Raw genomic sequence first — 13866 nt, 5'->3', positions numbered from 1 at the left:
CGGCAGTTGGGGCAGCCCCGCGTCCCGTTGGTCTGCAGGCACCTGCAAAAGAAGGCGGGCGGGTGAGAGGGAATTCCGCCGCCCCCGCTGCCAGTGCTACCTCTGAGCACTGCACACACGGGCGGGCACGCAGCCGGCCCGGACACTCCCGAGATCTCTCATACACCGGTTTGGTGGAAGCGCTGTAGCGCGTTCCTCTACAAGAGGAAGCCGCATTGCTCTCTTTTCCTGCTAGGGACAGCAGCCCCCCGGACTCCGGAGGCAGTCCCATAGTGGTGTAGCGTCACCCTGATGGTGTATTCTTGAATACTTAAGTTTTGGAACTAAAAATGATGTCCTTCGTGACAGTAGCACAGTAATGGACTGAACGCCTTACTCAGCTCTGTATGCTTCACCTACTAGAGTGAAATGGAAGGGTTCAGGGGGAAAAGCCAAACCACCTGTGGGAGCACAGATCTCCCATGAGAAAGTAAATGAGATCATCTGTGAACTGAGCTGAGTGCCTACAAGGCAAGGGAGTGAGGTGGATGTTATGACTAAATCTCACCCTCTAAAGGCTATGGCTAATGAGATCCTGTAGAACACCTGGGGAAGAGCATACACAGCTGTCCTGTTCTGGGCATGAACTGCTCCTTACTCTAACATAAGGGCAAAGATCTCCAGTATTTCCAGCTCATTACTTCAAGTGGAAGAAGTGGGAGCAAGGCAGCGCCTGCAGCTGGTTGTTCTTCTCCCCAATAGATTCTCCACACATGCCACAGTACAGCTCCATCTCCTCCACGCATTCATGGAACTTCACTACATGGTCACGCAATTCTCGCTGCTGCCCCTTTGTGCGATAGATCCTTTCACACAGACAGTGGAGCTTCAGCAGACCAAGCTGCGCATGAGAGGCAGAAACAAGAAAAATGAACAAGGTGAAGATAGAGCAGTATCAAAGGGACAGGACCACTATGGTCCCAATTAGTCAGCTAGAGAAGTGTCAGCATAAAAGGGTGCCCAAGGGATAGGACCAGTCATAAGGACGTTTGGTCCTGCAGCACTGGCTATTTCCCTACATCAGAAAAGGGGTCACCATGTTTGAAGCACTTTGATGCTTTTTCATCAAAATGGTGTTTCTGAGCTATGCACAACATACACTGCATTTTACTTCCCTCTGCCTGCAGCCAGTACTCAGTTCAGGTGTGGCACAGGCCAAAAGTATTCTTCAAGAGAGACCCCTAATCCTCCAGCTCTGCAGTTGCTTCACATTGCGTTTTTAATGCTCCCCATTTGTCCCTGTTTATCCCACAGTAACCTCTTCCTCGCTTTTCAGATCTGCATGTTGATGCCAGTGCTTATAACTGAACACAACAAAGCATCAGTTGGTTAATATAGACTCATTAGTAAGCAATAACAAGTTCTGGATACTTTAATGCTTGGATTATTAAATTGCTTGACAGAAGACTAGAGAAAGTAATGAAGAGAAGCTATAGGATCCTACCTTGTTCCCTAGTCCCTCTGCCAGTTCCTGTGCCTTTTCAATGCTTTCCAGAGCCTGTAAATGGAGAGCATATATTATCAATTCTCAGTCTGATATAACAAAAATGTACATGTATGAATGCCCTGACAGGAACTGAAAGAAGTAGAGATACAGAGTGAAATTTGAATGAACAAACATCCCTGCAACCTGAACACATGGCTGTCTGGTAGATATATCCCACCAAAAGTCCATTCAGAAGAAAAGCTTTGTTTCTGAAGAAAAACAACCCACACAGATAACAGAGCATCATTTCTGTTCCAACCACGTCATGCAAAGAAGGGCTATGATGCTGGCAGAGGTGGGTTTCTAAGCAGACAGAATACACTCATTTAAAATCAATCACACAGTCTTCATGGTTGGGATGAAGCATAAGTAAAGGAAGACTTGTCCCCATCCTGCCTTACAGGCCCAATCTCTTTGAGCAGCTCCAATTTCATTTTTACAAGGGGAAGGAAGGGATCAGCACTACTAACGTGCTTTTCCATCTTCTTGCTCTTCATGCATCCACTTTGTCCTACTTACATATAGCACACTGTAGAAGTGTACTGCAAGTAATCTTTTCCAGTTTGAAGGAAAATGTTTAGCATGGCAACTGTTATATCAAATGAATCTCTACTTTCCCTTACATGTCAGGGCGTTCCACGCTGTTCTGATACTCAGTCTCCATTTCCCAGAAATGCAGAGACCCACTTCAGGTTTGTTGAGGGGGAAGAAGACGTTTACCCCGAACCACAATATTGATGAGGAATGTTACCAAATTTCCGCAGTGGAATAGTAGGTAAAGTTAAAGGAGTTGAGAACCATCTGAGATGAAAGAATGCACTCTGAATACAGAGGAGATGGCATTAAATCTGTGGCAGTAACAGCCTAGGATAATGGACTTGCAGAGGAAGTAGGCAGGAACCAATGGGTAGCAGATAAAATATTACTGAAGGGTGTGCCTAGGAATAGTGACCGTATACTGGAAAACTTGAAATTAATTACTAGGATTAAGAAAGTGAAGCATATGAAGTGGAAGGAGAAGAAATGCTGAGAAGTTCAGGGGACAGTTTGTCTAAGAGAGGAACACGAGACTGCATGAGAGTTTGGGCAAATAGGCTGTGACAGCAGCTGGAGAGGAATTGGGACAGACACAGTATTAACTACATGCAATGAAAGGAAAGTGGGACTAACTGTTAGAGGAAACTGCCCCAAGAAGGCCAGGATAAGAACAGGGAATCTGCAAGTGGAAAGCTTTCTTAAGTAACTGATACTGGGATGGAGCAGCATCAGAAATGGAAACTGGGACGGGTAAACTGAGGAATAGCCTTGGGCAATCGTTCAGTGCTTTGACATTTAAGGAGGTTATGTTTGGGGTGATGGGCATAAGGTCCCTGACCATTAGGACAGACTTGCCTCTAACGCTTAGTGTGGAAACCAAAACTCATTCCCTTCTTTTACGGGTACTGGTGAGATTAGGGCTCTCTGCAAAGTCCTTGTCAGGGTTTCATAGAGATCTGCCTGTGATATCAGAGGATGGCAGTGGCTGAAGGCGGGATGAGGAAGTGTAGAGATTAGATAAGTGCTCTGAATATTTTTTTGTTTAGTGGCCTACCTGTGTCCCGTCCCATATTTTTGAATATGATATATGAGAGATACATGATTAGGGAAAGTTTTTAAGTCCACCTTTTCTTCCAATGCAAACAGTTTTTACGTAGTAAGATTGCAATGTGTGTTTTACCCAATTGATTTCCCGCTGTAGGGAACTCAGATGCTGATTGCACTTTGAGCGTGTTTTTTCTGACTGGCACATGCTTGTTTTCCTTCTGAGAAGCTTCATTTTACCTCATATACTTTGTGTCTCTCGTTATTGATAAGAGTGAAACTTCAGGTATCTACACCCAAAATGGCATCCCAGTGTGTCACTATGTAGACATTCCAGGTCCTTCAGCACTGATGACTAACTTTTGAGCATTTTCTTCTCCAGCCCACTAACAGTGGGATCCGCTGCATCTAGTACAATCTGGATTTTAAGACATATACACTGCCTAAGCACTTTCAAAACAGTGAACTTCACCCTCTTATACTATATTGACCTGCTGTCTGTTCTCAAATCCTTTTCTGTTCATTTCTCTGCTTCACATCATGATTTATATACCTCTAGTTTCTCTAGGAATTTATGGTCACATTTGTCTGCAAAGCACATGGTGGAGCTGTAGGGCTATCTAAAAATGATCACAGTAATAAGCTTAGTCATATTGCTAGGGAGTAGGCAGCAGAATCTATTTTAGAGAATAAGCTGATTGCCTGCAGTGGCAGAAGCAGACTTCCTTTCCTCAATGCTGGTTTCTCAGTGTAGTGTTTAAAGTCATCAGGACTGACTAATGAGACAGTTCTGTAGCTCACCAGCCTGACTCAGAATGGATGTTCATATTGTTAGCAACTAATTCCTGGCTTAGAGGAACCATCTGGAGAAACAAAATTACACAAGCAAGAGACTGTTGGTAGAACAAAGGGGGACAGCTCTCTATGCATCTGATGGGCATTCAGCTCAGAAAATGATTACTCTCATCTCATCTAAAAGACTTATGCAGAAACAAGTTTGTTACTGACCTTGTCCAGCTCCTTCTGGATCATCCAGCACTTAGCCACTCCTAGCAGCACCTGGATCTGACCCAGGCGGTTTCCAATCTCTGTCATGATGCTCATGGCAGAATCATACCGGGGAAAGGCTGTCTGCAGCAGCAGGGAGGAACAGACATGTTTTGCTATGACCCGCTTTTCACACCCTCTTCCCATCCCCTGTGTCTTTCATGGTAGCTGTACCTGCACATCTCTGCGACTGAGATGGATATCAGCAAAGCACAGCAGACACAGTGCCTGCAGAGGCCGGTCACCATGCTGAAGGGCAATCTTCATGGACTCCTGAAAGAAATCAGGCCTTTGGTGGGTAAGGAGCTCAGAACAAACGGAGCAGGGCTGTATGTTCCAGCACTGAAGGGTCAGCTCTGGAGAAATGGTGCAGCATTTTTTTAGTTAGTTTAAAAGTACAGTCTTGTTCATGTTCCTAACTAGAGGACATTCATAGGCTCCAATTTTGAGGCACACACTGCTACTAAAACTAGAGCTTTAAGATTGGGAGACGGTGGGAATATCTAGAGCCAGGTGTGAAAGTCATGGCTTCCCTCTTCCTCCCAGCCCTGTCCTGTAGGCAAGATGCCACCACTGCCAGCTCTGTGTCTGCTTGCACCCTTGTACCTCACAGCAGTCCATAGCGTCTGCCAAGCGGCCCAGTTTCCGGTAGGCGACTGCCATGTGATACTGGCTCATTGCACGGTACTTCAAGCTCCAGCCTGCACCATAGTCATTCACCAGCTCTGCTGCTTTACATGGGAAGAACAAAGCTTTCTCATAGTCCTGCAAGGCAGACAGACAGTAGTGACAGCAAAAGACTGAAAAAGAAAAAAGAAAAAAAAAAAGGGAAAAAAGCAACTATTTTTGATTTACTAATACTGCAACAGCTAGCAGATTTTTGTACGCCTTTCTTCCCCTGCCTGTCCTCTTCCACATGCCCTGCTTTCTCTATTAATGTGAATATCAAACAAATGTGGAAGGTGGAATTGCCATGTGCTGAATTCATATTGCTCTCTATTTTCAGGACATGTGAGAAATGACACAGCATATGAATTTTATATAGTACGCCAACAGCCGTATGCTGCCAGAATTAATTGTTCTCTTCTGTAGCTGAAGCCTGAAAACTGTCTCTGGTTTTATGTTATTTATGTTATCTCTGCTTTCAGCATATACATGGAGCCCTCACGTTCTTCATGTGGAAAGTCAAGATCTCTCAGAGGCTGGTTATTCAGCACTGCAGGAAGCAGGAACAAAGTAATAATGGCCTCAGCAAATCCACAATAACTAGTTAAAACACACATGCCAAAAAAAAAAAAAATCTACACACCCTTCTGCATTAAAAAAGTTTAGAAATAAACCTTGTTTTATGATAAGTACATAAAAGTATTAAAGATATCTAAACCATTCTCAAGTGAGATACTTCAGTTAGTGAGTCTTCCATTACTGACAAAAATCAAGACTTTTTCGAGAAGAGATATGATTTGTTGCATTTATAATGGAAGTTGGAACTGCAAATCACTTCGCCCTCAATTGCTGCTTGGTTTTGTACATTCAAATAACTATTTGCCTGCAACAGTAGTTGAACTAGAATCCTTTGAGTTCTGCCTGCTTGCAGACCTTGCCTCCTTTGATGTGATCTTTGAAGCTAAGTTTAATCTCTTCAATTCACAGCTGTTTCTGCTGCACTACATAAGCATTCCACCGGTCCTTACTGCAAAGAGGAGTATTCTCTGATGATTTTACAGTGTAGATATTTAAATTTGGAACATTCTGCCAGCACTGCACTTCCTATAGCAGATATAAGTTGAAATTCACAGTGCTTTCCATAATAAGACAATTGCCCTCCCATCCTCCCCCCCTTTGGATTACTGCACCTTTATCTGGGCATAGAAGTTCCCAAGGCTACAGCAGACTCGACACTCCAGCATCTTGTCGTCATTGTTGTGTGCATAGCGTAAAGCTTTTTCAAAGCACTCCAAAGCCTTCTGGAAAATGCTGAGGCCCAGGAAGGCATTGCCCATGCTGAGGCTCACCTGGCCATTCAGCTGCGGGCTCACAGTAGTACCCTGCATGTTCAAGCATGTCTTACAGTAAGATATTGTTTTCTGGAATTCACAGAGTTTCTCATTGCTGCGAGCCAGGTTTAGATAGCCCTCTGTAAGGTAATTTGGGTCTTCCAGCTCCCGTGCTGTGTCAATCTGTACCACTGCAAACTTCAAGTAGAAAAGACCATGTTTATAAAAGGCATGTAATTTACTTAAATACAGCTCAAACACTCACAGAGTATCATCCTGCACTGGAAAAGTGGCACATCCCTGAGCAGGGCAGCATGGATCACACGGCACTGTATACAACGAGCAATTAATTATCTGAAGGTTTACACGTAAGCAGTCTATGCATGTGAGCAGTCTGAAGAAATCTCTTTCTCAGCCTCTTGGACATGGAAATTGAGCTGGCAGTTAGTGGAAGAAAAATGTTAAGTGACCCTAAAGAGAAGCAGGAGAGGCAGAAAACCTCTGGGAGCTCCACTTTCTTCTGCTCACATAATTAATTCTGCTTTCTCTGGAAGGCTTAAGATATTGAAATACTCAATTAAAGAAACTAAGTAAGCTATTTCATCAATTTTATACTAAAAATTATAATTTAGTATTGTTTTTTAATTCTATGATTCCCTGCATCCAGTTCTAGTAAATTCTAAGTCTTTTTTCTTTTAGACCTCATGCTCTTCTGAGCAGAAATTCTCTTCTGTGCTCTGTGATGAACCAAGCACACTGCTGCCTTGAATTAATATTCATAGCAAAGGTAAATATTCAGCAATTTTCTCCATGTGTGTTTTCATTAAAGACTAGCAGTCAGATTTATAGATAACAATTCCTAAACGCACTGCTTCATTTTTGCACATTGGCAATACATAATAATTTAAGCTGCTAGAACATGTTATGCATTCCACAAAGTAAAAACCAATACAATTGCTTATGCTTGGGTGTATATGTCCACCCCCTCCTTAGCATTTCACGTGCTCATTAGCATGTGTTAGCTTAGTCTTTCCTGCATTCCCTTACCTTTATGTAAGTTCTTCATTACTTCTCGATTGCCACAGCCTGATTCCATGGTGTGAAGCAACTTTTCTCTCCGAGAGACTGAGCATAACAACTCTTCTTAAATCACAGTTAATTTCGTGTGTTTAATTCAAAGACCCCTTTTTCCCCATTATTTCCTCTCTCAGTGATTAATGCTAATGTTTTCCATCCTCTATCTTTGATAATTTGCAGTAAAATACTCAGTTTGACTGAAGCTATTTGTTTTTCCTAATACTAGGAGGAACTAAAATTCACCTAGTTTGATCCCATTCTTCTGTTCTCTTCAGGGGTAACAAATTATGGTTTGAGTATCTTGGGTTCATTCATTTGCCTGTTTCTTGCTTCCATGAAGACTTCAGTATTTTCTTCAGGTAGCTACACCTTACCTTTTTGGATTCTCTCTTCCCTAATCAGTCTGTTGTTTCTGCCACCACCTAGTCCCACAACATTTCTCAGAACTTTTTGTCTTCAGATGTTTTCCATATGTGTTAATACCCTTTTTGTCTTCATGCTAATTATCTGCTTTGTAGATGAGGTTTTGACATGTGCACGGGTTTACTCATAAGATGACCCCACCACTTCTAAACAGAGCTACCAGGAAATTTTCAATGAGATGTGGGCACCCCCTTCACTTTTTGTGCTACGTGCTGAATGATTACTAGTCTAGTAAGAGACAGTCAAAAACATCAGAACATCAAAGCCCTTTAGTAAGACCCGATTTTAGGCTGGGGTAGCTACTTAAGACTGTTAAAACACTGTCATGTCTTCCAGATTCCTTAATCACTCTCCCAGACACTGTCTGCTACTATATGTGTGCATCCTGTGACTTCTCAGATCCATTCATCAGCTTCTTCTTATTCACTTCATCAAATGTGTTTATCCTCATGCTTTTCTATATGTAGCTTCAGCTTCTTTTTGCCACTCTTTGATCAAGTCCTATATCCTTTCTCCAATGCTGTCCTCACAACTGGGAGCCCCTCTCTGACCTCAAATGTCAGACTCTTCCTTGAACATCTTTCAACATCCACCCTCCCACTCCCATAAAGGAATCTCTGTTCCCCTCTTAATCAGTCCCCTTGCAAACAATTGTAAGAAAAACGTCAGATCTGTGACAGATACCAAGCAGTTGAACAAGAAAACAGACACCTCCTCACAAGACTACTCTTATTCTATAGAATCTACTTGAAGATCTCTATTTACTCTGATGTACACGCTGAAAACAGTTTATGCTGTAGTAAAGGTTCTGTATTCATACCTTTGTCTGAAGCTTTATCACATGGTATGCTTGTATGAGGAATAAATCAAGAAAAGTCCCCATGATTACCTAGAGAACCTCATTAACCATCCTGAAGGATGAGGCCCAATAAGAAGCTGTACTCTATGTATCTTGTAAGCTGGAGCTATCAACACAGCGATTAAGGCAGCTCACAACATGCTCCCAATAGCCAGTACATGTTACTCTATGCAACATAAAAGCCCTGATTTTACATTCTAATCTCCAGCCACGCTCTGTAGTGGGTATAACACAACAGCATGCATTCATCTCCAGTTTGCCTTACCTTCAGCATATCTTTGTATCTGCCCATCTCTGCATGAGCAGTGATGAGGCAACCCAAAACGCGAAACCTGCCAGCAGGATCCGCAGACTTCTCCAAAACCCTCATCCAGACTTGCAGAGCCTTTTCAGTCCGATTAGACTGGTAGAGATGGAGTCCTTTTTCTATCTGTTGCTTTGTCTGGTCCTGACCCATCTCCCATGCATTAAAAAGCCTCATATACTAATCTCTAAATACAGCAAAAAAGAAGAGCCTGAGAGAACACAACATAAAATGCCCTGATACAGGAGGGCAGGTTGTGTGCTCAGAAAGCTTGGAGCTATAAAAGCCCAGCCATGCCAGGCAGCTGGAGCTGTGGAAGGCAATGAAGGTAGAATCCCAAATCCACTAAACGAATGTCTTGCTCACTAAGACTGCATCAGTGCATTCATCCAACCCCACCAACGAAGACGAAAAGCACAACAGGGGGAGAAAGAGAAAAATCTCAAGTGACTGGAGTGAAACTCAATCTGAGCAGCCACTGCTAGGCATCTCCATTGGTTGCAGCTGTTCCTGCCAATCTGGCTCACGTGGCTCCCAGGAATGCTCATCAGACTTCCAGCCTCCAAGGTCAGGGTGAGCCAACTGCCCACCCCAGCCTGCCAGTATGCAGCTTATAAATACCTCATGGAGGGACAGACAATCAGCTGCAGTCACAGCAATGTTATGTTTGCTTCTCTTTTCTCACTTGCCATTTTCTTTTGCAAAAGCACTGTGGTGATGGGGTAGTCTGGGAAGTAGTAGACTCAGCTAGCACTGTATCTTTAGGAACAATATATACTCTAAGAAGTAGGTTATGTTTTACAAAGGAATTCAAAAATTCCAGTAAGTACACTCTGCTTGCAACAATGTGCCTGATAGTAGAGCATACCCAGAGAGGACCACAAAAATGATCCAAAAGACAGAACACTTCTCCTACAAAGACAGCATGAAAGAGCTGGGGCTGATCAGCCTGAACAAGGCTCCAGGGAGACCTGATAGTGGCCTTTCAATGCACAAAAGTGAGCTACAAGAAAGAGGGGGACAGACTCTTTTAGCAGGGTCAGTTGTGACAGAACAAGGGGAAATGGTTTCAAGCTTAAAGAGGGTATATTTAGGTTGGATATAAGAAAAAACTTTTGCACAGTGAGGGTGGTGAGGCACTGGAACACATTGCTCAGAGATGTGGTAGATGTCCCATTCCTGGAGACTTTCAAGGCGAAACTGGATCACGGCCTGGGCAACCTAATCTAGCTGTGTATGCCCTGGTTCACTGCAGGGGAATTGGACTGGATGACCTTTAAAGGTCCCTTCCAACTCTAAGGATTCTATGACTCTATACTTCGCCAGGCACAAAATTCTGCCTCCTTTCTGAGGACCTCAGCTGGCAATGGGGACTGTTTCTGTGCTCAAGGATCAGCTCTGTCATCAATTCACTGCCAATATGCCACTGATGGCTTCACTTCTCAAGATGATAACCACCCGGAAAAACTTTGTGACTGACTGTTGCTCGCTGCCATCAGATACCTGTGACAGTCTTCCAAGAGTCTTCAACAGAATTTGTTAAAGGCATTTTTGAAGTTCTACATCCAGACTTTTCTGAACTTTAATGAGGAATTACAATGAATTGAGGCAATACATTCCTGCGCCTTCTGCTTTACATAAGATTCTCAGCCCAATTTGAAGATAGCTTTTTATTCTCCTGTATATCTTTGAAAGAGTAAAATTAGACTGGTTACTCTAGGAAGTAAGTTTCATATCTCTATTGATCTGGTATGCATTTTTAAGGGACCCAGCCTCTGAACCATCTATAGACTTACTCTGCCCTTCAGAAGAAATACATAACTGTGGGGGGGGTGAAGATGCATCAGGGATATATAAAGTTTTTCAGATACAGAAGTCCCTGACACAGTTTTGTGAGTCTTTTACTGGCCAAATAGAAGAAATAACAATTCAGATTTTCAACAACAGACCCAAATACAGAAGCAGGCATATCTCCAGCTATGTCCATGCTTCTATATGAATATGATGCCTGGGACCCTGGGAAACCAGGTCCAGGTTAAATGGGGAGGTTGGTGACCCTGCCTGTGGCAGGGGTGTTGGAGATTCATGATCCTTGAGGTCCCTTCCAACTTGGGCCATTCTGTGATAACTGATGGAATGCTGGTCTGGGTCATAGCTGCCTAAGGTAACAAAAAGAGCCTTCCTGACTTAATACTCTTAAAGAAATCAGGACACACAAGAATAAGGAATCAGAGGCTGGAGATTCCATCCATGCCTTTATCCAAAATTCTACCAGAAAACAATTGAAAATACATATTTCTTAATGGTAGAAATCTTGATACCATCAGGCTTATTTTCTTTTGTGAGCCTGTAATCTATATGATAATCTCATTATTTAATTTAGTATTGTTTTTCAGGGAGGTGATGTGCTCGGAAGTGTTTCAGCAGAGCCTCTGTATACCCCAACTTTGGAAATAAACTATGGAAAACTACAGAAGACTGATGGAAAGAAAAGCTACCAAAGAGCTGGTCAAAGCGCAAAGCCAACACTTAAAATTATCTAGTTCCCTTAGATTTCAGGATTTCTTTAAAAGCCTGATTCAGAATACAAAAAAAACGCTCCTTTCTGCAGTGATTTCTATATGCCTCTCCAGAGGTGGGTGATGGGATGGACACATGATGAAGACAGATCCCTGTGGAAAGCAATAATAATGATGTGGCCATCGGATTTCTGGACTTGTAGAAACTTAGACTCAGAGACAACAGCCAGTTGGGACTCAAAAAGGGGGAACAAACAAACAAAAAAATCACATAATTCTTTGCTGGAGCAGACTACTTCACTTTATTTTCATACCTGTCTGTAACTTAAACTTATCCTGATACTTCTGGGCCACTTTACTGTAACACTGCTCTTACATCCCATGAGGAAGGATAATTTGCAGCCTGATAAAGCCATTCTACCAGGGAAATGATCTGCCCTGCATTTTGCTGATCACAGCATACCTACTTGCATGTTATTCTCCAATGAAACAGTGCTTAGTCTCCTAAGAGTCCACTAAAATAATCTGCCAAGATGAAAACTTAACTTAAAGTTTAGAGAACCACTAAGCTCAAACTAATCATCCTCAATAAACAGAAACATACTGTGATGTGAACAGTACCCACCTTAAGCCCAGTAAATCTGTCTAAATATAGAGGGTTAAGTGGATAGCATCACCTAGATACTGACTACGTGTACCTGAGTATTTAATGGCAGGATCATCAGTCTGCAGCTCAAGATTGCTCTAGATCACGTGAGAAACAAATACATTACAGCTTCTATACTGTATATAAATACAATACAGCTTCTATATTAAACCATCAAGATCAATGGAACTGCAAATAAGGAACTGCAAGCTTGCAAGATGCGTGGAAATCACGGAATCTCACCTGTTACACTGTGAAGCTATAGTCATACACATATTGACTTTCTAACAGTGCTGAGCTGTTCATCTCTTTGCCCATTACTTTTCATAATGCATCCCCTGTGACTCCTGAGCATATGAAGACAGCAGAACACAGTGTAAAAAAATCAGGAATATTGGAGCCTGGAGTCAAAACAAATAGTGAGAGCTAGGGGAGAATGTGAGAGGAAAACAATGTATCCTAAAACATTCAATATCAGGACTTAGTGCACAGATTTGTTTTCCTGTTGATATTGATGAACTTAAAAACCTATGTAAAGTGCTGCTAATTTTCAGAGATTAATACACTGGCTCTTATTTATAGATTAACAGTCTATTGATCAGTGGCGGACTTCCAAAGGCTAAAACAAAACAAAATACTGTCCCTAAATAAATAAATAAATGAAAATGAATGCTATCTACCCAGAGGGATCTACCATCAGTTCCATAAGTTGCAATGGACAAAGCTGCTATTAACCACTCGGGTATCATGTGCCACAAAGTCAGCAAGCCCTAAGAGGGAATCTTCCATCCCAAGTAAGCAAGCCACTTCTGTGATTCAATTGTTTCGCTCCATCTTTCACCTCAGACATATTTGAACTGAAATATCTCCAGCCTCCCTTCTCAACAGCTGCAAATTAACTGCAGTGATCCCAGCACACTATGCAACAGGTGGCTTGGCGCCTCACTCTGCAATGGGGCACTGCAAAGGAAGGAATGCAGCAGTGAATCCTGGTGCTTGCAAGTGCTCTCGGATTTACAGTCATGTAGGAAGTAATGGGGTGAAACCAAGTATGCCATTTAACAGAGGAAAAGAACATGAGAGAGGAATATAGCTTTCCCTGGGTGTTCTTGCAGTCTGAGATGGAAGCCAGCAGAAGGAAATACGCTACTGGACTGTAGAATACTAGTATAATCTACTAGTATAAACCACTATAAAAAATAGTAGTGTAATAGTAGTATAAACATAACAGAGTCATGGTCATTGTGGTACTTTCTCCTCTGAGAGGGGCAATACTAACATCAAACTAGTGTCAAGTTTCTGAATGAATTATATTCTGCCTATGACAAATATTAACCTTTAGGCAACACATTTCAAGTAATTATTGTACTTTAGTTCTAAAAGCAAAGCAGGCTTTGCTTATCACAAATTTTTGCCTATCATAAAACCTGGCTACTAAGTCCTGAGGTATTATAAAACTCCAGGAGGTTTTATGAAAATTCTAACCTGTTTGGATTTCCCAGAGTAGTATTTCCAGGGACAGAAGCACGAAGGCTGCAGACACTTCCATGTTGCAGAATCAGGACAAGTTCAGCAAGCTTAGCCTTGTCTGGGGTAAGGTGGCTGTGGGAGTGGAAGGTACGGGGATCGTAGGAGTAGAATGAGATGACTTGTCCAGAAGTGGTTATCCAATCCTACATACCACCATGCACACGTTCTGTTAATATATAGCTCAAGTCTAGTGTTGCGCTGGAATTAATCAGCCCTTCAAACACCAGAAAGCATATTGCATGGGCAGGGTGTGAGGCTGGGTATGTCTACAACTCAATCTTCAGTGAACCACATATTAGCGTTATCCAAGATGTTTAGAACTTGAGCAGGAAATGACACAAATGGAAGCTAAATAACC

General features: G+C 42.5%; 1 protein-coding gene across 1 annotated transcript; it reads right to left on the bottom strand.

The window, feature by feature from the left end:
* RAPSN (receptor associated protein of the synapse) lies at positions 1-9398 on the bottom strand. The gene is made up of 8 exons (XM_010711377.3): positions 8775-9398; positions 6010-6348; positions 4760-4918; positions 4328-4426; positions 4115-4237; positions 1484-1537; positions 638-880; positions 1-42 (listed from the first exon to the last, which is right to left on the bottom strand). The coding sequence occupies exons 1-7, from the start codon at positions 8988-8990 to the stop codon at positions 677-679; spliced, it is 1194 nt and encodes a 397-aa protein (XP_010709679.1). The 5' UTR covers positions 8991-9398; the 3' UTR covers positions 1-42; positions 638-676.
* Positions 9399-13866: the final 4468 nt, after the last annotated feature.

Source organism: Meleagris gallopavo, chromosome 5 (assembly GCF_000146605.3).
Source record: "Meleagris gallopavo isolate NT-WF06-2002-E0010 breed Aviagen turkey brand Nicholas breeding stock chromosome 5, Turkey_5.1, whole genome shotgun sequence".
NCBI classification, from domain to species: domain Eukaryota; kingdom Metazoa; phylum Chordata; class Aves; order Galliformes; family Phasianidae; genus Meleagris; species Meleagris gallopavo.
This window is presented reverse-complemented; position numbering and strand designations above follow the sequence as displayed.